Source organism: Clytia hemisphaerica, unplaced genomic scaffold (genome assembly GCF_902728285.1).
Source record: "Clytia hemisphaerica strain Z4C2 unplaced genomic scaffold, Clytia hemisphaerica genome assembly, whole genome shotgun sequence".
NCBI lineage: Eukaryota > Metazoa > Cnidaria > Hydrozoa > Leptothecata > Clytiidae > Clytia > Clytia hemisphaerica.
The window spans coordinates 235072-259486 of NW_027103571.1; the positions used below are offsets into that span (position 1 = coordinate 235072).

Genomic DNA, 24415 nt, shown 5'->3' on the forward strand with positions numbered 1-24415 from the left:
TGAAAGTTTTGTGATGATGTCATCATACGCCTTTCCAGGCAAAACCTAAAAATAATACCACTATAATGGAACTAGTTGACCAAATTTGGTGTTTTATACATGAATCCATGTCAGAATTCGAAGTTCCTTCTGATGCTTGGGTCTAAACGACAAAGGAGGGCTTAAATTAAAGGGACATTTAAGTAGTAAAATGTAAACATTGCGCGAACCACGTGTCATTAAAGAGAACAATCAAAATCACGTGACGTCCAAAACAAACTTGTAAAACAATTGAACAATCAAACTTAACCATATTTGGTTTGAGTTTTTATTTTGGCATGTGACATTTGTTTTGATTTTGTATCCGCTGCATACAGTTTGTTTTCAAATTTCGCAAGTACTGTTATGTCCCTTTAAAACGTCCAAAAAAGTTAGTTGGTTGTACACTGTGTTCTTGAAGGGAGAACGCTGGGTTGATTTGCCTTATGAATCTCAAAATCTAAGTTTTAGTGTTCTGTAGGATTTGAAGCTTTTAATTCAATTTGAACACCAGAATAAAAAAGCAATGAATTTTGTTATGAATTCATGTATAAAACATTGAATTTGGTCAATTTGTCAATTACGAGTTTAAGTTTTGCCTGGAAAGGCTTGTGATGACGTCATTACAAAACTTTCAACCTCTATAACTTTTGATAGAACGATTTTCAAGGCAAGCTTCATACATCAATTTTCATCAGCATTTCATGCTCTTTCCGCTGTAACCATCAGATTTTGAATATTTTCAAAAAAATAATTTTTTGCCCAGCCACTTAATAATGTCATCTGGCAAGTGGCCAGGTGGCAAAATTTGGTGTTACTGTTTAAAATTAAGTTTAAGACCCCCTAAGGATCATCTGTGCCAAATTTCATGCTTTTATCACCATCTGAAGTATTCTTACACGTTTTCATGTGCTTACAGACCTCACTAATACAAACATCATCAACATCAGCTGATGCTTAGAAATCTTCAATGGTTGTTCAAGGGTTTTAACAATGCCTCCTCTTTGCAGGAAAACTTACAAAATGAAAAAAAGAAAAACATCTGAAAAAGTCATTTCTTCTGTCAAATACTTATTATTATATCTGATGGAAGAGAATTCATTTCGTTATTATTTTCTTTTAAAATGCACAAATTACCTAACCTAACCTTTGCACAAATTAATCCATGCAAGCTTTGAAAAATATGTTTCTGATGTTATACAGATCCTACTGTAAGACCGTTTTATATCACATTATTTAAATCCAAGGAAGTGACTGATAATAAATTTCTTACTTTTATTAGGATTTTCTAACAAAGGTAAAAAAAAAAATACAATACAATACAATACAATATGCAAGGAGAAGATGAAGCAAGATTTCTGAAAAGGTAAATTTCATTTTTTGAAACATAATTGGAAAAACATTTTTGTTTATTTCATGATTTTATTTTTTCCCTCAGACATCCAAGTTCCTGTTTTCCATCCTATTATCCTAAGAGACTTTAAGGAAGGAGAGAATTCTACTTGAGTTTTTTGATATCACCATAACCTCATTTGCAAAATATAAACTTTTTCTAGAAATTATTAAGAAAAATTTAACTTCAAGCTTAAAAGCTGTGGAAAAGATGATTGAGAAATGGAACTTGGAACATTAAGCTATATTGTCCATATTATTGCATTTATACAACTTTTTCTTTCTTTTGTACCTACCCCGCTGGAGGTACTATATTGTCCGTTCGTTTGTTCATTATTAGCTTTCCTCATTATTGGCTCATTAGTTTTTTCTGATTTTTTGCACAAAGATGCATAACTATAAACCCTCGCATGTGACGAAGCCCGATTTTCGAAAATAAAATTTTTTGGGCAAATTTGGGCCAAAAAACGGCTAAAAAACAGGTTTTTTGGACTTTTTGAAAAATTGGATCATAATTCTTTTCTGATTTCTTGCATGAAAGTATAGGGTACCATCATAGGTAAAAAATGGCTTAAGCAGATTTTTGCAAAAAAATTTTGTAGGCTCAAAAAACGCATGTTTATCTATAAGAATAACTATTAATAAGCATACATCAATGTTCTTAGTCAAATTACTCAATTATTTTATGAGATAGATGTTTTTTTTTTGCTTATGAGGGCTTACTTTTAAAGAATATGTGTGTTTAGACATGAAATTTTGGTTGCTTGGCGTGTTTTTATAGAAAAACTGGCCAAATTTGTTATTTTTTTATAAGCACATTATCAATTACTTAGGTATTAGCTTTTCTCGAGATTGGCTCTTTCATTCTTTATGATTTTTTGCACAAAGATGCATAACTATAAATCCTCGAATGTGACGGAGCCCGATTTTCGAAAAAAAAATTTGGGGACAAATTTGGGCCAAAAAACAGCTAAAAAACGGGTTTTTCGGACTTTGTGAAATATTGGATCATTGTTTTTTTCTGATTTTTTACATGAAAGTAGGTAAAAGATGGCTCAAGCAAATTTTTGTAAAAAAAGAATTTTTCAGCTCAAAAAATGCATCTTTATATATCTATAAAAATCACTTTTAATAAGCATACATCAATGCTCTTAAAATTACTGAATTTTTTTTCTCACAAAGTCTTGAATATGAAAGAATATTTCAAGAGCATGAAATTTTCGTTTCTAAACGTTTTTTATAAGAAACAAACGACTAATTTTAATAGATCGTTACTATTTGTGTTCTGAATGATTGTTTAATGGTCACGCTCACGTAGATATCAACTATATATGTATTAAATGCATAACCAGGTAGGTCCATAAAAGTATCACTTATTCAAACTATTTGTTATGTATTTCTATTGCTTTTTTCTATATACCTTTTTATCGTTAGGAAAGTAAAAGGGGGCACCATAGATGTTCACCCTAACCAGAATGCACTGGTGGTCAATTATGAACTGGAAGCCGTCATTTTGGGGGAGATGGGTGAACCCATGATGGGGGAAAGAAAAGAATGCCAAAAAGTGTAAGTTTCTTTTGTAATAAAAGTATACGAAATATTGGTTGTCTATACCTTATGCCTTATCGTATTTCGAACTTAGCTCACCTTGTTTTTCAACTTTGTACTATTCAATACTTATATTATCCGATATTATTGAAAGCTTCCGTCAACAAGAAACTTTCCTAAACAACACTCTACGATTCGATATGCTCCCTTATTTGGTGATATTCAATTCCCCTTGAAAATCGAATTAGAGAGCGTCATAAAATATAAGCCTATATGTAACAAATTTTTCATACTCGTATACTTTCAGTATACGATTGAAATCATTAAATGGTGGCACTGACGTTAGTGTGTTGGCAAAGGAGGTGGTGGACAAGTGCAGTCTCATACATCCATCACGAATACCAGAAGTCGAACAATTGTTATACTATTTGCAACAAAGGAAAGGAGGTCCTAAAGATGCTGGGCTAGGTACGAAAAATGTCAGTTGTTACTTCATTGGAAATTATGCAAATTGAACTCTTCTTTTAAAAGCTTATATCCAATAATTCATCCCAGTTAAATTCAAAGATTGGGTATTGGGTGAATTTTTTAATTTCTTGACTGGAAACACCCCCCTGACGATTTCCCCTGGACAATGATTAACACCTTGGGACAATTGCCGCCGAGACGATTTTGATCACTGAGCAAAATTCCAAGGTCGTTATGCTTTATAAATGAATTTTTATACTAACCTTCATAATTGAATCGTATTTATTTTTTCTGAATTGGTTCTACCTTAATTGACAGAAAATATTTGCTGGGGTTGACAACCATTATACCTGTAAGCTCATTGAAACAAAAGAAATGTTGTTTATCCAAAATACATCAGTTTTCTTTTTTTATCAATGCAGAGAAGAAGAAAAAGAAAGAGATCGATCCATTTGATAGCAACGAGTTTGATGAAAGTGCAAACCTTAATGATGTTGAGGAGTATATGGAACTCCTTTACGACGATACTACCAGTAAGATCAAAGGATCATCCATGATATTACAGGTGGCACGAAATCCTGATAATCTTACTGAGTTAGCGCAAAATGGTAATTGTTTTTCATTTTTTACTGGCTTTGATGATTTTTTATTATTGTGCGCTTTTGTTTGAAAAGCTTTCCTGAAGAAAAAAGTTCTTTCTTCTTAAATGACACCCTAATAGTGCTATGTCGTTTTCATAACTAGAGGGGATAGGAGAATTTTTCCAAGAATTAAGGGTGGGGACTTGCAACCTTAAAATTTCTTTCATCACTAAAGCAAATATCTACAATAAGTGTATAAGGGAAGAATCTGAAAAGTAGATGCTATTTCCGGTACTTGTAATTAATCTTTACGAGTTTGTTCGTTTGATTTGTTATTCAATTGACGTTGTGCTAAAATTGCTTAAGGAGCTTGTATCATAATGTTGTCATACTGTGATACCAGGTATACCCGATACAACATTCTTCATTTTCAATTTAGAAACCGTTCTCAGTGCATTGTCACGTGTTCTTCGTGAAGAATGGAAATCAAGTACCGAACTTACCACAAACATCATCTACACCTTTTTTTGTTTCTCCAGTTTCTCAGATTTCCATAGCGTCATATCACATCACAAAGTTGGTGCTATGTGTTTGCAAATCTTAGAACAAGAGACTAAGAAACATCAACTCTGGCTTGAAGAGTTGGAAAAGAAACAACAACAAGCTGAAAAGAAACCAGAGATGAAAAAAGAATATGAAAAAAGTTATAAAAAGTATCAGAACCTGTTGAAAAAGCAAGACCATTTGATGCGAGTTGGTGTTTACCTACTGTTAAATTTGGCTGAAGATAGTAAAGTTGAAATCAAGATGAAGAATAAGAGCATTATAGATTTATTGGTTAAAATGATGAAACGTCAAAACATGGAGCTGTTGATACTGGTTGTGTCCTTCTTAAAGAAACTGAGCATCTTCAAAGACAACAAGGACCAAATGAAAGAAATGGAGGTCATGGAAAAAGCTGCACAATTGATTCCTGCTCAAAATGATGATTTATTGAATATCGCTTTGAGGTTGATTTTGAATCTAACCTTTGATACTGAGATGAGAGATAAAGCTGTTAAATGTGGTTTGATTCCCAAACTGGTGGATTTGATATCTCTTGAGCATCACAGTGTTGTGGTGACATGTATCTTGTATCATATCAGCATGGATGATAAATACAGATCGTATTTCAGCTACACGGATTGTATACCGTTGGTAAGATATTTCAAAGTGTTGTTGTTTTTTTCGAACAATTTTCATTAATTCTTGATCTGTGTATGAAACTTGTTCCGTATCATCACAAATTTAATTTGAGAGAAATTTGTTATCGGGTATAAATTTTTTCAGACTAAAATATTCTTTAGCTGTTTTTTAACTAATGTTTGTTAATGCTTGGGGACACGAGAAATTTTTTTCTTGTTTGTGCAATGCAACATGCTCCATCTCACCAGCCTGAAACGCTTTCTCGTGACTCCACCCCATTTTTCTTTTAATAACATTTGTGCTTCTCTTACTTTAGTCCCTGGGACAAAATCAGTGTGCCTTTTGGGTATTTCCCTCACTTTTTGTCCCACGAAACAAAACAAAACACGCACTTTTTTGCTTATGTTGGTTGATAAAATCAAAATTCTAGTATCAAATTTTCTTATTCGAAGTAATAATCTAGCATGCTGGAAGGAGCAGATTTTAGTCGTCGTTTCCATTTGTTTATACTTAGGCTGATATCATGCTGTAACAAATAGCATATCATCATATAACACAGATTACAAACTTAGGAGAACATTGCCTGATTTTGTTTCTTTAAGATTTTACGACATTTTTTTTTTCTATACAATGTAGGTTATGAAAATGATCCTGGAGAATCCCACAGATCGTGTTGAAATTGAACTCATCGCACTTGCCATTAACCTAGCAGCCAATAGACGTAACGCTCAATTGATATGCGAAGGAAACGGGCTCAGATTGTTAATGAGACGAGCCATCAAGTTTAAAGATCCATTGTTGATGAAAATGTTGAGAAACATTTCACAACATGATGGGCCAACCAAAAGTGAATTTGTGGTAGGTAAAAATAAAAGCTAATCGAGCTTCTATGAGATGACGTACTTGTCTGTTAACATACCCAACATCTATGGAGATTTCAAAAATCATAGCTGTAAAGGGTTTGTTGTACGTGAGGTGACTGGGGATTGCATAGCATTCTAGGTCATTCTATGGAAAATTTGCTGTGACCACCTCTGATATTATACCATATATATGCTTACTAGGTCAGGTTATCGTTTGCCGTGGCTAGATTATCTAAAAACATTTCACTTTAAGAGATAGTGAAAGAAAATCGACTCATTTGAGGGCTTGAGCCTTAGAAACCTGGTTGTTTAAAATACATTGTGTAGTCAGTTCTAAGAAAAGTGCTGATGTATCATTATTCTCAATGCTTGTGAAGCATCTATTAATTCTAAGAAAAATCTTAGCCTAGCTGCTTGTTACTGATAAAGCTTAGTGAAGATGTCAAGTTCTCCCCAAAAAGTTCTTAGTAAGTGAGACCAGTCGGTGGGCCAACTAAAATTCGAGTAAACTTGGGAGGCAATTTTAGGAAATTTTGATTTTGGCGCCCCTTCGCGAGCACAAAATTTTTTTTCGTATTTTCTCTTATTTTGACCGAAAACTGCTATATCTAAGGTGCAAAAGAGAAAAATGGCGCTGAAATTAGTAATCGGAAGCGTCTTTTTGCGCCCTTTGTATTTCAGCGCCCCCAAAAAAATCGGCCGCTGCCACCACGCTACTCATTGAGACATATCAATTCATTTTGTCAGATGGGCACGGATTTAGCTCTCCTGTAGCGAGATCGGGCTTCATGACTATTTCACGTATTCAATAGATAAATTTTCAGGTAGAGCATTTATGTGAGGAATGAGGGAGCGTACTATGAAAATTTTGATTGAATATTGAATAGTGGATTGAATATAAAAATCAGAAAATAAAACTTCATGTTTTTCTTTTCTTTGTAGAATTACATCTCTGACTTGGCAAATATCATCAAGAATTTCCAAGAAGAAGAGTTTGTTGTGGAATGTGTTGGTATCCTTGGCAACTTGAACATCCCTGAACTTGAATATGCCATGATGTTAAAAGAATACGATCTCTTGAATTTTATCAAATCCAAAATCGTACCAGGTAAGTCACAAGTGTGAGAAATTTGACAATCTTTTCGTTTTTTTGTTGTTGTTTTTTTTGCTCTAGTCTCTAAGGTAGAGAAAAGTCTAGCAAACTAGTTGGCATAGCTCACATTTTGTTACAAGGTTTTTGAAGGATATTAATGGGATTGAAAGTAGTACGTTGTTGATAAAAAAAGTATTGTGGTTAATTCTAAGGGTTTTTGAATTTGCACTAGATCATCCTTGCATTTATGTTTTTCAGGAACTTTGAACTTCGTTGATTTCGGAAATCTCGATTTTTTAGACCAAAGTAACTGCCCTCCAAAGCATTTTTAAATTAGCTATGAGTAGTTCCATAACGCGGTTTTACTTCCTATTACTTGATATCTTTTTATTTTCACTATTTCTAACTGTTTCTTTTGTTATAGGAGTGACAGAGGATGACTTGGTGCTTGAAGTGATCATTATGACAGGTACTATTGCCAGTGATGAAGGATGTGCATCGTTGCTTGCTGAATCTGGAATCATTCACGACCTCATCGAACTTTTAAAAGGTTAGCATCCATTTTTTTAGCATCCACTACAAACGATCTATCCAATCCAGTTTATGAATTTGGGTTGAAAGCTTTCTGAGAAGTAGCCTATACTAGCCGTTTTTTTATGCAAAGAAACGGAGCGAAAAATCCTGGTTCTTGGTAAGGTTCCCACTATCTGAAAAGGGAGCTTTAGTGTCCACTGCGTTCGTAAAACTTATGTTGTTTACTACAATAACATAACAATTTTCGTTTCTTTTGCCATCTTTTGCAGAGAAACAAGTGGACGATGAATTGGTTTTACAAATTGTTTACGTTTTTTATCAAATGGTCTTCCATCAAGCTACACGAAATGTTATCGTCAAAGAAACTCGTATCCTTTCTTATTTTTCAAGTATTAATGTCCTTGCCCTAAGGAGATTAGATTCGTATGTGTCATAAATAATTTCCTTGAAAATGCTAAAAGTCTAGATATTAGTCTAGCAAGCTAGACGACTAATTCAGACACAGTAGAAATAAAGCAAAAAGTAAAGACAATGGAATTATTATCTCCTTAATATTTGAACTCCAAATACACTTGAACAGAGGCACCAGCGTATTTGATTGATCTGATGCATGATAAAAACGAAGAAGTACGAAAAGTTTGCGACAATACGCTCGATATTATCTCTGTAAGTTTCTGACATTATGTTTGATATTATCTCCGTAAGGTTGTGACAATGAGCTTGATATTATCTTTCTAAATTTGTGACAATGAGCTTGATATTATCTTTCTAAGTTTGTGACAATGAGCTTGATATTATCTTTCTAAGTTTGTGACAATGAGCTTGATATTATCTTTCTAAATTTGTGACAATGCGCTTGATATTATCTCCGTAAGTTTGTGACAATGAGCTTGATATTATCTTTCTAAATTTGTGACGATACGCTCGATATTATCTCTGTAAGTTTGTGACAATGCACTTGATATTATCTCCGTAAGTTTGAGACAATGCGCTTGATATTATCTTTCTAAATTTATGACGATACGCTCGATATTATCTCTGTAAGTTTGTGACAATGCGCTTGATATCATCTCTGCAAGTTTGTGACAATGCGCTCGATATTATCTCCGTAAGTTTGCAACAATGCGCTTGATATTTTCTATGATATTAGTATTTCGGCAGCTTCCGAAAAATCTGAAAATATTCTTTAAAGAGGCTACCAAGAAAGGGGTACCTTTTGAAAATATATCGATCAAAAACCATAATTTACTATAGATACTATGCACTTTTATTGCTTTAAGAATTTCTCATGATTTTCATTTTTAGGAGTGTGACAGCGATTGGTGTTCACGCATCACGCTTGAGAAATTCCGTTGGCACAATTCACAGTGGTTACAAATGGTGGAGGGAACGGAGAACCCTGAAGAAAGGGACATGCCCGAACAATATTTCGATGAAGAAAATCCATACGGTGGTGACTTGTTCTCAAGAACTGATCTCTTTTACGGTAAGAAAGACATGATTCAGTACTCAAAATCTGCTAAACCTGAATGAACAGGCAGATCGAAGTGTTCGTGAAGTTCTTGTTATGGCAGAGGTCTGTCTTTGTGGTATAATTGTTACATGGCTAGTTCTAGATAATTGTTTTCGTGAGAAAATAACCCTAGCTAAATGGGCTATTCCAGAAATAGTCTGTACCCCTTATGTTGAGGAGGTGGTCCAGGGTGCTCTGGAAAATAAGAAATCCAGGGTGTTCAGGTTTTTTGAATGATAAAATCCAGGGTGGTCAGTAAAATTAGATTGAAAATCCAGGGGTGGTTAGTATAACGAGGTCAAAAATCCAGGGTGATCCAAAGAAATGAGAGAAAAAAATCCAAGGGGGTCCTGAAAAATTGGAAAAAAATCCAGGGGGTCACCTTCTTAAAAAAAGATCTCATCAACATAGGGGGTACAAAATTTTTCTGGAATAGCCCAATAAGCTTAAGGTAGTTTTTTTTGCGATAAGAATCAGGCTTGTTTTGTAAGCAAAAGCATTGAGAGTGAGAGTTGACGCTTTCTAATTAGACGCTTTAGAATTCTACAAGTTCCGATTTTTCTACCAAATAAAAACTACCGTCTGGACGCTCTACCATTCGCCGTTCTTTTAAAAGCTGCCATTTTTTGATAAATTTCAAAGTTCTATTTTCCTGCAACTTGTATTAAAACAACTCAAAAAAAGAAATACGAATTAGTGAATATCCACTTTAAATTCCTACCCTACAGTACTTTATCGAGGAAAATATTCGAATTTAAACCAGCTATTACTTAATGCAAATCGAACGTTCTCTTACATAATGACGGAAGTTTCTGAAAACCTATAAATCTGAGCTTTTTCTTTTTCTTTCACCACAGGGAACCCAGACGAAGCCTTTGAGAACGGAGAGGATGGTCCAGGAGGTTATGGAGGTTACAATACTGCAGGTGGTCCTATTGATGACCCAAATAATTACCCTAGTGAATATGTCCGTGGTGTGGTAAGTTTTCCATCTTATTTTATCTTTCTATTTATAAGCGAGTTTATTTCTTTGCACTTTTGAGAACGGCGGTGTGACTGAAGGAATTTGGAATAACCTGCATTTTGACCGGTCCGAGGGCGGTCCTCAGTCAATCAGGATTTAGTCAAATCAGAAGCGAACCGTCTCCGCCACAGAGAAAATACACAAACAGTAACTGGCCCCCAGAATGCAGGTCAAATTTGAAAACTTCTTCAGAATTAGTGATTTACAAAAAAATCTATCTAAATGTTTGTAATTCATCTTGGTCATCTCAAAAATCTTTCCCCCAAATGGTTTTTTCCCAAAACTATAATTCTAAGTATATTTTCTGTGTGTGACGTCACAAAATTCTAGTGGCTCCCAGAATGCTGGTTTTTAATGATTTTCAATAGTCTACTTAACGTAGATTCATAAAATTTTCAGCCTCGATTTAAAAAAAAGTTTTCAGCTCAAAATGATCAACTTCTAATTTATTTTTAATAAGGTACTAATATTGTCAAAATGCAGATTTTCTGCCCTCAAAATGCGGATTACAAGATTTTTTTTCATAAACTCGCTATTCTACAAAGGCCATTTCAGGAAACAATGAAGTGCGACAGACGTAGAATTATAAAGTTTTGCTAGCTATCTTTAAAATGAAAATTCTTTACTTTAGTTGGGATGGGTTTTTCAGGAAAATTAGTTAAAATTTGGGACAGACTTGAGACTTCTAAGATGGTCTTATTTGGCTGAAAGTTTTCACAATCGTTCCTTGGGTTAACATCCCGAGTCTCACATTTTTGCTACAATATGGTCTTCGAATATTTGGAAAAATAGTGGAGTTGAGCCCAGGGCGGTGCGTACGTCGACTATAAAAATATTCCATTTAGCCCCATTTTTGACAGTATGAATGTTCACTTGTTACTTGTAATACTTATTTTGTATCTTTAGATGTCTACTGACCCTTACGACCGCCCCATCACAGCAAACGGTCAGCGCAGTAACATGTCGTTGGATGCTTCACAACAACGCTCTGCTGCAGGTTATTTCAACAATTCTTACGGAAGCTCGCAAGATGATGACGTAGATATCGATTATCCGAATTACGGACAGCAACAGTACGTCGACGATTACGCTTACGGGCGTGATGCGTCAATGTATGGGCGTAATCCAGGTGGATATTAAAAGAGATTTTCTGTGACCTACAAGCACCCAAATTCATAATATATGTGACATACTGTTGGTGGTGTATTCGTTTGCAAGGAATTGCAGAAGACTCTATGGTGAACGCCCTACTTACCTTTTCACATGCTTCATTGTGGGGATTTGGGTGAATAGGGTTTGATAAGCGGGGAGTGACGAAGGAAGGATGTTCAAAATGCTTTTGTCCTGATTTTGTCAGGAAGGTGAAGCATATTGCCAGAAAGTATTTAAAAGATACTTTGAGGGATACCTTTTTAAATTCAATTAAAGTCCCAGAAAGTCCCAATCTCGACTCAAAAAAATCATTTAGTTCTTTCTTGAGACTAGCCCACACACAGTTTTTTCAAGTCTGAGAAAGACCGCTATATTTTCAACTTAACCTTAATTGGATGGGCTTTTGGGATTGAGGATCCCCTGTTTGCTTCAATCCTCAGGACCGGAGGAGAATGATTAAACTTTTGGGGAAATTGCTGAAGAGTGTAAATAGTAATGAATAGAAAGTGTTTTATCCTCAGAAAACTAATATTATCACTCGACGATCTCCCAATAAGAAGAATTCGAATAACTGAGGGTGATTTAGCCCATTATGGGCCCGATGGGGAATAGAAATCGCTTCGAATAACTGAAAGTGTGAATAACCGAGAGTGTTTTGTCTAAGTTGGGTCAGTAGATGCAAGGCGAGCGTCGTAAGTCCAGGTTCGAATAACTGGGAGTATACTGTAATCACAAACATTTTTAATTGTACAAAAAACGTATATATTGAATTTTTATAGAAAATCAAAAGAATAAAAACACACAAATTGTAAATTTTATGTTGATAATTTTTAGGAATAATTGTTTTCATGTTATTTTAAAAAAATTTATAGTCTCTCTATTCTTTGCTTTGAAATGCTAAATAAACGATAACCCAAATATCTTATTTTGACATTTTCAAGATCTAGCTCTGCAGTTAGTTTTCTTATGTCTAATAGTCTTTTCATTAATTATTTCGAGTGCAAAAATTGCCTCGTTTTGAAACCTTTTTCGAGGTTCTTACACAGGAAAAAATCTTAAAATCCCAGGCATGGGAAATGGCCATTTTCGGGATGGGAAAGTTTGCATAAAGTTTTCCCCAGGGTTGTAAAATGGCTAAAATCACCCCCGAAATTTAATCGAAATATCTAATCGTTAAAAAATATCAGGGCTTAAAAAATTCCACTCCGAGAATGACCATTTCTCAGGCCTGGGATTTTAAGATTTTTTCCTGTGTTAAGTCTCTCGAGTCTTTTAAATGAAATTGAGTCAACTTCTTGTAAATTCTTCTGGTAATCAATTACATAACGAGGTAAGCGTCGCTGTGACGTAATTTTGAATATGTCTATAGATTTTCATATATAACAACACCATATATTCTCGGAGATTGTGCTACTATTATGATATCAGAGTGTATGCAGTCTTATTTCACGGAAATTATACTCAGAAACTTCAATTTCAAAGTCAGTCAATTCTAAAATCCATCCTTCATTCGACCAGTAAATTCTACCTGTTTCACGAAACAATGCGCAACTGAAAACTTACTTCTTTAAAATTTATGACATGTACTTGTACCCATTGAGTTTAAAGCCCGAAGGGCTAGAGTTCAATCTCTAACCTTTCTCAGGCAAGAAAAAGTGAAGCCTTAAAAAATGCGCCGCATTTTTGACGACAGATTGAATCTAGCAATTCCTTTGTTTACGATTGATATTTTTTTCGAAATTTAGCGGTAAATTTTAGTTTCAATCTGTCATTTGAGTAAAAATCAGGCGAGCCGCTCAAGGCCGCGCAACTTTGGTAGGATTTGTTGGCTTCAAATCCTACCAAGGAGATTGACTTCTAGCCCTTCGGGCTTATACTTCATTGCTTGTACCATCAAAACACGAATGACTCCATCCAATTGAAATTTTGATTCCATTTCTTTACTCAGAGCGTTTTCTTTTCAAAACAGTCTTATAATATTTCAATATCTCACCGTCCCAAAAAACGTAACCTAATGAATTCAAGGCTGGGCATAGAAGAATTGGTGCATAAAGTATGTCCAGAGTTAAAGTAGCTTTAAAGATATGATATATTGATGTCTTTGAGGTCAAAACTCTCACAGCTGAGTACAGCTGGTATTGTATATTTGGTGCGTAACATACAAAAGTAACAATAGACATCAAGCATAGCCGGGTGACTGCTTTTCGGTGTCTTTGCAAGTGTTGGTGAGTTGATGCAGCCATATTCTTTTTGCACATGCGTTTTAAAGCAATACTTGATTTTGCATTGAAAAAATTTGCTGAGCCACCAAAACATAAAGCAGATATTCCAAAGTAAAGCCAATCGATATAATATAAATCTACTCTTTCAATATTGAGATAGTAAAAATAAAAATGCAAACCACATGATAAGACGGATACCATCATTTGTGCCATGAGTATTTTACGGACCAGATTTTTATTCACGGTATCTAAAGGGTATTTAATAGACCTGTAGCGTAATAGGCTGACCAATACTAAGGCTTGCATGCTGTTCATTGATACCAAAACCCCAAAACAAATAGCAATAGTCGAATGTAGGCATTTATCACTTACGAAATTCGATACCATGAAATAAGGCATTGTAATTGAAGACATTAATAAATCGTTAACACATACCCAACAAAGAAGTTTGTGACTTATCAACAGTCTTTTGTTTGTTTTTATTATACCGATAATCATAAGACTATTGATCGATAAACTAAACGCCATTAGAATACCAACAACAGGTGTTAAAACTTGGTCCAATAATTCTTCATTCGCTTCTGATCTTTGTAAGAGGTCATTGTATTCATGTTGTAATTGCGGTGGCAAAGCGCTTGTGTTTTGGTATTGGAAGATTTTATCCAAACGGTATTTGTCACAAACCATCTCGACTAGAAAGTCTAAAAATAACTAAAAATATGTTCTTCCTGAAAAAAGTTATACATTGGAGGTATAGGATACAACATTTAACCGCGCCCTATGCGCATATCAAGACTTTGTCCCTTGGCTTAATATCATTGATCTCATCCCCCTCCCGGACACCCGAAATCACCCCGGACAGGTAAATTCAACCCTTCGATCACGGAAGCTCTGACTATCGCTTGCTTCCATCAACATTTCCTAGAAGGGATCAATCTAATAGAATTTCTTTCTTTCAGTAAACCACCACCTTTACCTTCAATTTACACGGCATAATGTTATTGAACCTACTTTTGTTTTGAAGGCCATCTCAAAAAGTCGTTTTAATTCGAGAAGGGGTGTTAACTTTTCGATTTCCCTCTTTTTGAAATATTTTACTGGTGTGTAATTACTGTATTATTTTTCAAAAAATATTTATTTTATCTCTTTATCTTTTTCTTTTTCTTTTATCCTTCTTTAAATTAAATTTGTTTGTTTGCTTCGGAAATTTGGTTGTATTTCAAAGAAAAAAAACTAATACAAATCCCATTGGATTCTATTACACTAAAAGCACCCCCGAAGAACCTGATGAATCATTCTTCCATTTTAAAGGCTGATTTCAAAAATATATATATGAATCTATCAAAACTTCGACAGCAAATGTGACCCTGAGATCTTTGCAATACTTTGGGACACGAGAAAGACTGTAAAAGCAGATTAAAATTGAGCCAAAATATATAGCCTGGATATCTACTATTGTCGAATAAAGTTAATGTGTTTTATTTCAAAACTAATAGTTTCACGCCGTGGAGACGATCATCAGTTGAAAATAAAATTAAAAAAGCTAGAGTTCGCATTATGCTATGTTTGCACGTGACGGTTCCGTTTCACTCCGAAAGGAAATGAAGCCATTCTGTTAGTTAGAATAAAAAAAAAACTCCAATGTAGCCAATAGAATGGCTTCATTTCGTTTCGGAGCGAAACGGAACCGTCACGTGTGAACATGATCTTAAATGTTTACGAAGAACAATGTACTGGCTTCTTTTGACAACAATTGACGTCAGTCTTTCGAGTCGTGTTGTTTTACTTTAGCGTGAACTTGTTCACGTGGCGGCATTTCGAAATCAGTTCGTTTCTAGAGTTCAACAGCTTGTCAGGCTGGTTGAATGTTGCAATTTCAAATTTTTCACTGAGACAAAGTGAACATTTTACCGAGGCACGGTTGAAGGGTGGACAACGACGGATTGTTTTCCAAGTAATCTTTGGGTGTCGGTTTTTGTGTTTCAACCTCCAAATGTCCTGTCCTGAAAGTTCTGTCTCCTTTTCGTACTTCTCATTTGCGAATGAAGAGTAGTGGTTTGCGAAGTGTTTCTTAAATTTAGGTTCTGCCAATCCAATATAAAATCTTTCTCCATATTCCGGTTCATCGTTGCAGGTCACTGTCGCTTGGTACACCGATTGTTCGATCAAGCAGGAGCCGTTGAGGGTCAACAAGTGATACAAGAACCTCCAAATGTGACCCTGTTTTACTTGATTCTATCCTTCAGCGAATTAATTTGAAGTTTTACAATTAGGCATCTTTCTATCATTCAGGCAGGTCCGCATATGGCGGCGTCGAAGGCGCCTAAAAGAAAGAAGAGACTCTAAGCTATCCAACGAGCTATGAACAAGCTTCTAACTCCTTCTAGATCTCGAGATATAAGCCTTTAAAGTTTAAACAAGCGATTTTCTTTAAAAAAATTAGAAAAAAATTACCATGGCACTTAAAGGGTTAAAGTTATCGAGAATTGTTTTTTGTAAAAAAGATGTCTCATGACAATTAATATGACACAGAGGGAAACTTTGATAAACATTGCAAATTTAGTGAAACACGCACAAGAACTTTCTTTCTATATAGAAGTGGTACGACTCGATAATTGCCCCGCAGGGACTTTTGTTACTTCACATACACGTTTTTTTTATTAGAACACCTAAATTTTGGCTGAGCCTGGATGTGCTTATTTTTTTAGCAATTTTCAGCTTTAAATGTTCTTAAATGTGTTCTTAATTTTTCAGACTACTCTAAATCGACAATATCATGCTAAATAAAGAGCACTTAAAATTGATAAAATTTGGAAAATATTTGACTCTCGATTTTGGAAAATCCATCCCTAAGTTCAGTTAAAACTGCTTGAAAGGAGGAAAAAATTGTACTTTCTTGTCATTTTTTCCAAACTGAGGCTGGGTATGTTCTTACGATGTTCTTAATTTTTCGACTAATTTCAGCCTCAATGTTCTTATAATAAAAAAGAACGTGTATCGGACTTTCTCGCCAGAAAAATATTCATGTTCATGTTGTTTCTTCCGATTCTGAGCGGGCCGCCGCGTTTAAAAAAATGTTTGCGCGCGATATCTCTTTTGTTGCTACTTGTATTGATTTCCTAGCTATGCACGGACAGAGAAGGATGTTTTCCTAGCTATCCACGATGGTTGAAATTTGACAATGACTTGCTTTTTGTAGCTAGCTGTGCTTTTTGCTGAACAAGAAAACAGAAAAAGGTATAAATATTCAAATATCTATGAAAATGTCTAAGAAAAATCATGATGAGCATTCTTAAGTTTCTGATGAAGGAATTTCTCAGAAATTATTGATGAGCTTTCTTCAGAAGAAGAACAAATAGATCAAGAGAGGTACGTGTACAAAAATGATAGAGGTATATAAAGGTAATATACATGTGCAGTAGACTCATTTTTGGAAATAGCATATTCTACGTTTGGCCAATACATTGCTAAAATTGAGACACAGAGCTTATTCTTTGATTTGTTAACAAATTGTCATACAGTATCATTTTAAATTCAGACATCACAGACAATAGAGAAAATGAAGAAAACTTATCTATTATTTGTCAGCCTGTTTGGGACTTCTTAATTGCACATTGCACATCTTTTGAAAAACGTGATTGCGATGTTTAGGGGGGGGGGTGGGGGGGCGGTCAGGGGTCTTAAATACCGTCATACCGACAAAGTTTTGGGTCAAATACCGTAATACCGTCGGTGAAGGAAACCTAATACCGATACCGATATTATATTTATGTTTTTTTTCGAAAATAATAAATTTTCAGCTATCAAATCTATTGTGTAGTTAGTAACAAATTAACAAACTGTACAAACAAGTACTTTGGTTAAACGATTTTGACCTTATTGGGGTAAATTTAACCTTTTTATGGTCTCTTTTAAATAGATTGACCTATTCTTATACCCAACTTTTTCGCCAATATATAAAGTTTTTTGCTAGTTTTGAGACCTTATTCTCGATATCGTCGACTTTTTAAGGTCTCTTTTACAGCTATTTGAGCTTTCATAAAGCAATATTTTAGGTCTGCCGCGCCAAAGTTACTTGCTTGTTACGGGAGGCAAATGAAAAATTAAGCCTTTCCCCCAATAATTTCTTCCTCGCAGACCCGAAAGATATCTTTTATATTGAGAATTAATTTAAAATCGAGGTTTGGGCCAATCATGGTCTGAGAAGCCGTAGACTTCAACACAGGTTTCATAGAGGTGGTGCTGTGGTACAACTAGAGGACGCGAATTCTAAAGTTTAAGAACGTGAGTGAAGCGAGCGCGAAAATTTTCGATAATTTTCGCTCTCCTTTGTTATTGAAAAACGGCCTTAATACGCTATTGTTAGTAGACTGGGAATCCAGTCGTTTATAACGTTTTTGTTGAAAGCGGGAAATTTTTATGTCGGGATATGGTTAAAATATACGACTGGGTAAGGTGGTTTCCGTAGCTTACGGGAGTTCCAGCAGGGCCCGCAGATTTCTGCGGGGTGAGAAAACAATCATATACAACAAAATATATAAACAAATAAAAATTTCAACCAATGAGAATTTCTAAGGGAATGAAAAAAAAACAAACCAAAACAAACCAACAAGACCCCCTGAAAATGTTATCCAAAAACATGAAAAAAGAGAATTTTTATGAAAAGTTTGTTGTGCACAAAATATTCTAGACGACTATATTGATGCTCCTGTCAAGTTTTCTACTTCCTATTTTTTACTGAGTTAAGTCGTCTAGCATGCTAGACTATATTGTTAGCCAAGTTTGCCTTGTTTGGTCACACAATTTTTCATTTTATTTAACACTGACCATTTGTTGGCAAAAATATGGTACGGCGAGCGACGTACCTGTCGTACCTGGTGCTGCATTCCAAGAATTTCGCCCAAGAAAAGATTTAAAATTTAAAATGCCTAGATTGCCTAAAAACGCATCATGTGCATCATGATGTGAATTATTTTTTAATCGTTCGATGCTGCACAAGATGTTTTTAGAGCTACCTACTTTTACTAATTATTGAAGGAGTAAATACCACCTTTACTATCTCTGTAAGTTACTGCAGTATCAGCGTATTGTATTGTAGTAGCAATATAAGTGAATACGGAGAGACGACCATATCATTTAGTGCTGATGGAGAAAATTTTGTCTAGACTCATTCGTTGGATTCAGTATTTGCATCACAAAAGTTGTCATTAAAAAAATGCGCCTGCAGAAAAATAACGAAAATATTTGTTTAGATAATCGTAAAGTTTTGCTTATTTTGAGCTATTTTGAATAACAACCTCACCATGACAATAAGGCAATAGGACATCCAAGATTTTGCGAGCGAAGCAAGCAAGAAACTTTTACTGGTTAAAATAGTGGACAGTAAATAGCTTTTTTTTTTTGAAAATTTTCTGCATGAAACTCATGAAGAAACTAAAAGGTAAACAGTTTTATACCGAAATACCGTTTTTTATTGATAAAAATATCGAAATACCGACAAAAAAAACAGGCAATTTACCGATACAGGTAAAAAAGCCCAACACCGTCATACTGTAAAAGTGAAACCCCTGTTTATTTTTCTCAGATTCTTTCAGGAAGTATTGTTCGTAATTTTTCAGAGCAGGAGAAAGCTTTATTTGAGACACGTTAAAGAATAGAAGGGATCATGCGTGTGGTGAAGAATTAATTTGTCAATGTAGTATATTTTTGAATTACATTTCAGAATTAAACTTAAATCTTTTAGATGACTTCCATAATTGGCAAAATCTTTTAAACCCAGTTATGATTGATAAATCAAATGTGCAGTAGTTGTGGGAATATTTGTCACGATACATCGCTAGTGTCATTTGTTGCACCTACAATCTACCTTGTAGAATTTGGAGGTGATCGTTACATAGACTTTGGACAGAATTTGTTTTTAAATGATCAAAACTATGTCCTGAGAGGTCTCGTTAGACATAAAGGAGACCACTTTTCATGTGCTGTATTAGATGATAACGACTTACATGAAAAAACATTTTGTTGCAAAAGCTTGTTGCCACCGCAGGGAGTCTAAAGCTCCCAAGGATGGCATTCATAGCTTCACGCATAAGGAAGGTGGGCAAACATCTCATACTTTTGCGCGCGTTATTCAGTATTTTAGTTCCGCTTAACGGTAGCATTCTTATCTTACGGTTTCTCTATTGTTTTATCATCATCAAAAAGACTTTTCCGGAGTTATTTTGATCTGATTACTCATTTTGAAATCTCAGTTTTTTTTTTCTTATCCCTGGAGAGTTAATGAATCTAAGGAAATTCCTTTTTCTGGGAAATTCCCTTAGTTATTAAGCGCTCTTCATAGGTTAAAAATATTACTCTATTCAAAGTATTCGAACAGTTATGTTGCTAAACGTGTACATCAGTAAAATAACATACGAAGAGCAGTATCTTCAGATATACGCTTTTTATAGGAAAAACCAGTAAGTCATATGATTTTGGCTGGGCTGCTCAAAAATTTTATATGAGCTTTTCAGGCTTAAATATCAATATTGATAAAAATAGTACTTCTCAGTAATTTCTGAAATCTGAGGCTCAGATTCTTCTTAATTTATTCTTAGGTTTTGGCCAAATTTCAGCCTCGTATTCTTATGAAATTTTTCTTTTAAAAAACGTGTAAGACAAGGCATGGATGTCACTCTAAGTAGACTGTAAATCATTCCATTGACACATTTGTTAGCATTTGAAAGAATTTTGTTTCAGATGAGAGGTCACTCTTAACAAAAATTACTGTAGGGCTAAAATCATTTCCTTTTGAACGTAAATTCAGCTCTATGTGTTCGTTTTGCTGCGGTGGCACCTTAATGAAAGTTATGGCTAGTATTATGTTTAATAATTTGCCAAATCTGAGTCTTCATTTGACTAGAGTCTACTTTTGGCTGAACTTTGCTCTTTGATAATTTGGATGCTGAATTCAGTAAAGTATACTAGAACTAATTTGCAATCCTTCGGTACTTTCGATTTCAAGCACTATTTTTTGCCGTCTCCATAATTCAGCTGAAAAGGGGGTTGGGCGTTCTGTAAATTCTACTTGCATATTAGAGCAGTGAACTGCCAAAAAGAATCCGAGCCACTTAATCGCATCATCCAGTTTATCAAAAAGCCTTAAGAGGCCTCTGGGCTAAATCGTCATATATATACTTATAGACGTTATGCTCATAAAAAATAATGTATTGGTTCATATCATGTCAGCTTTTTTCTGATTTAAGCAAAATATTGGACTCGCTTTCATTCTGAAAAATGGAGCTGCCCTTGACTAAATGGCTAATTCAAATGTACTTTCTTTTGAGTTTTTTTAGTCCTGGTTCCTCCACGCTGGGTATGCTCTGCACCTCTGTTGGGCATTTTTAGCCATGGCTAATTGCTAGTTTATTTCCGGATACCCTGTAGTTTGATTTAAAAAACTTTTCACGTACTTTGCATTAAAAAATCCATGTTCCAAATATTTACTCGTTTAAAATAAATTGGGAAAATCGTTTACAGATTTACACAATCTGTCCTTTCTAAGGGATACCCAAACTAACCTCTTGAAACAATGGACTCAACGAGGGGAAGACCCAACAAGTTTGCAAAAGATTTCAGGTGAAACGGTTCCGAAACAAGTGTGAACGTCAAAATTCGAAACGTCAAAAAGAAGACGTTACAAAGCAAAACAGATCGAAACGATTTCGTTCCACTTTTTTCATCGGAACGGAACGTTCCGAAACCAATATGAACACACTCGATCCGTAAAGAAAATCATACCGGAGCGAAACGGAACTGTAACGTGTGAAAATGATCTAAGCGTATGTAAGTGAAATCATGATTAGATTAGCATTTTGTCAGCAATTTGTTGTATTGACGTATAGTTATGGCAAATATGAATTAGACTACACCAATATTTGAATTAAAATTTTCCTTTTTTCAAAATCGAACTTTATTTCTTTAAGTGGATACATTTTTGCGTGGACTAAGAAGACGAGAGAGACGAGAATTTAAAGATTTCGCGTGGATTAAATTTCGCGAATCAAGGGTCTTTAAAATTTTCGCGTGGATTAACTTTCGCGAAAAATGGCCTTCTTTATTTAATTTCGCGACTATATAAATTGTAACTAAAAGTCTATTCACGATAAGTGTGCACTCTTTTTTCTTTTACCTATAACTTTTGAAGGAATTCTTCAATCTTTATAAATTTGGTATCATTGGAAAGATATTAGTGAGTGGAACAATTTGAAAAAAAAAATCTTTAAAAAGATTCTAAAAATGAAGATGAAAATGAAGAAGAAAAAATGAAGATCTTGTAGAAAAGTGCTATAACTTTCATTTTCACTAGAGAGATTCTTTGATCTTAGGAGATAATCACTGTGAAGAAATTTTATTAGAATATTTATTCAATATAAAGTTATGATACAAAGTTCATAAGTGATTGACCCCCAAAAACAGCAAAAAACTGCAGAAAACAGGGTTTTTAGACTTCAATCAGCTTCTAACTTTGTTTGATATCTTTTGACTGAATGATTATTTTAGAGAATTTTTTTCACAGTGATGACGTTCGATGATTAAGGATTCACTTCAGTGAAAATGAAAGTTATAGCACTTTTCTACAAGATCTTCATTTTTTTCTTCTTCATTTTCATCTTCATTTTTATAATATTTTTAAAGTTTTTTTTATTTCAAATTGTTCCACTCACTAATATCTTTCCAATGATACCAAATTTATAAAGATTGAAGAATTCCTTCAAAAGTTATTGGTAAATGAAAAAAGAGTGCACACTTATCGTGAATAGACTTTAGAAAAGAGATGTGTTTTTTAATCGAACAAAGGCAGACAAAGTCACTCAGAAGCTTTCAAAAAACTTCAAAGAAAGTACTAGAGTTTATAATTGAAGTAAATTGAAGTTGAACACTTGTAATAATTCTTTTTTTGATTTCACTTTTATTTTCGCGATTGTAAAATTCCAAATAATTTCGCTTGGACTAATTTTCGCGAATCAAAGCCCTTTAAAATTTTCGCGTGGACTAAATTTCGCGAAAATGGCCAAAATTCGCGAAAACCGCGAAAATTAATCCATGCGAAAATTTATCCACTTAATGTACGTCAAATTTAACCAGATTTAACCACATAATCTCTTTAAATTCGCTGAGATCACCAAAAATGAAATCTATTAATCTAGGTTTTAAAGAAAATATTTTATCATATTTGTCACTTTTCTTGGTAATGAAATTTTTAATCGTGCACAAAAGCATGCCCTTCGGTACATTCGTTATTGAAAGCAAGCACAGTAGCAGACTCTCTACAACTTAAACGTGCAACAAGAGCGCAAAATTAAACGTTCTCGACTGGTTGTAGACATTAGATGCATCGGTTCGGAAAATTGTTATTATATTATTTAACATTCAAAAACTTACAGACCATTTACCCGCAACTAAGCTGGCTATAGCAGGAAAATAGTCCCCGATAAATTTGCCCCAGAAATTTGCACCCAGGAAAATTGTCCCTTCGAGTTTTTTAATTTTAGAGCTTTTCATTTACTGATATCTGTAACGTCAAGATAACGTCAGACAGACGTCGAAATAACGTACCATGTCAGTTTAGTTGTTCGTGAATAATTTAACCCTACCTACTGAGAGGGGGGGAGCACTTTTTCTGTTAGAAAATTGGCCGGCATTTTTTAACTAGTGAGGCTATGAAGCTGAAATGCTATGACTTTTCATCAAATTTTATGGGAAATGTTTTGGTTAAAAAGTTTTTTCATCGGTCAAGTATTTTAGTCCCAATGACAGGTTTGTCCGTGACCACTACCATCCCACGACTGCAGTGCAGGCTATTTTGCTCTTTTTTCTGTGCTTACTCCAAGATACTATAACATGTTACCAGGTACAGTTTGAGTGTTCATTTCATTTGTATTCTTTTTTATCTTACAGGAGAATTAGCAGCAAAAAATAAATATGAATATGACAAAAAGAAGTATCACCGACTTGAAAAAGTTGAAATGTTCTGATTTTGCGCGGTTTTGAATCTTTATTACATTTTCTTTGGTTTTGGCGCACCATAGTAGAACGTTAAGACAAAATTGTTTATTTAAATTTTAATTTTCGTTTAGTACATTGTAAAAGTTTTCAAATTTAAAAGAAAAATGAAGATCTGTTTCAATAGCAATTTTAAGAAACATCACTTTTTTTGAGTTTTTTGGGTGATTTTTGCTAATTGTTGATACAATTGATGACGTCATCAAAAACATAGTGCCCCCCCTTTCAGTTCTAAGGGGCCAAAAAAGCCCTCAGTAGGTAGGGTTAAGAGTTTTCATATGAAAACCGATCGATCGATCGATCGTCGATCTGGAAGTAGAAGAAGGCACCACTCCTTTCACTCGATTGCTTCACTTTACCCTTGATCCGTCTCTTTAGTTGACGAGCATCAAGCAGAGAGGCATCAAGTACCATTTTTGGGAATCTTTTGTATTACTCAGATGGGGGTCCAACCCACAACCTTGAGCACCATAGCTGGCTACCTCTACCTTCATTCTACAGTCACTTATAGAGGGGTGAAAGTGGCATGTTCTAAGCGTCCAAATTTCTGCTAAGTGATCCTTTTCTGTTTATTTTTCCTTACAAACTTAGCTTACTCTTTTGGATCAATTTTAAAACTTATTTTAGCAAGAAGACACAGTAGCAGCAGTTGTGTAACCGTTTCGTGTTGAATTAACGTTACATATAACTTCCAACCTTTGATATGTGATACAATTTTAAGCCTTGAAACTTTCTTTATGGCACTCTGAGTCTGAGTCATTCAGCTTAAAGCCCGAAG

At 34.6% G+C, this 24415-nt stretch overlaps 1 protein-coding gene across 1 annotated transcript; it reads left to right on the forward strand.

Moving 5' to 3' along the window:
* Positions 1 to 1287: 1287 nt before the first annotated feature.
* LOC136801078 (kinesin-associated protein 3-like) lies at positions 1288 to 12311 on the forward strand. The gene is made up of 13 exons (XM_067057707.1): positions 1288 to 1384; positions 2845 to 2976; positions 3266 to 3426; positions 3849 to 4034; positions 4447 to 5204; positions 5829 to 6050; positions 6998 to 7163; positions 7573 to 7698; positions 7952 to 8050; positions 8263 to 8348; positions 8988 to 9168; positions 10053 to 10174; positions 11126 to 12311. Exons 1-13 carry the CDS (start codon positions 1350 to 1352, stop codon positions 11357 to 11359), a joined length of 2508 nt encoding a protein of 835 aa, XP_066913808.1. The 5' UTR covers positions 1288 to 1349; the 3' UTR covers positions 11360 to 12311.
* Positions 12312 to 24415: the final 12104 nt, after the last annotated feature.

Excerpts from the sequence above, each read along its gene's own strand:
- LOC136801078 (XM_067057707.1), top strand. The coding sequence starts at position 1,350 with ATGCAAGGAGAAGATGAAGCAAGATTTCTGAAAAG. Across the intron at positions 1,385-2,844 it reads GAAGCAAGATTTCTGAAAAG|GAAAGTAAAAGGGGGCACCA; the intron begins GTAAATTTCATT and ends TTTTATCGTTAG. Across the intron at positions 6,051-6,997 it reads CAACCAAAAGTGAATTTGTG|AATTACATCTCTGACTTGGC; the intron begins GTAGGTAAAAAT and ends TTTTCTTTGTAG.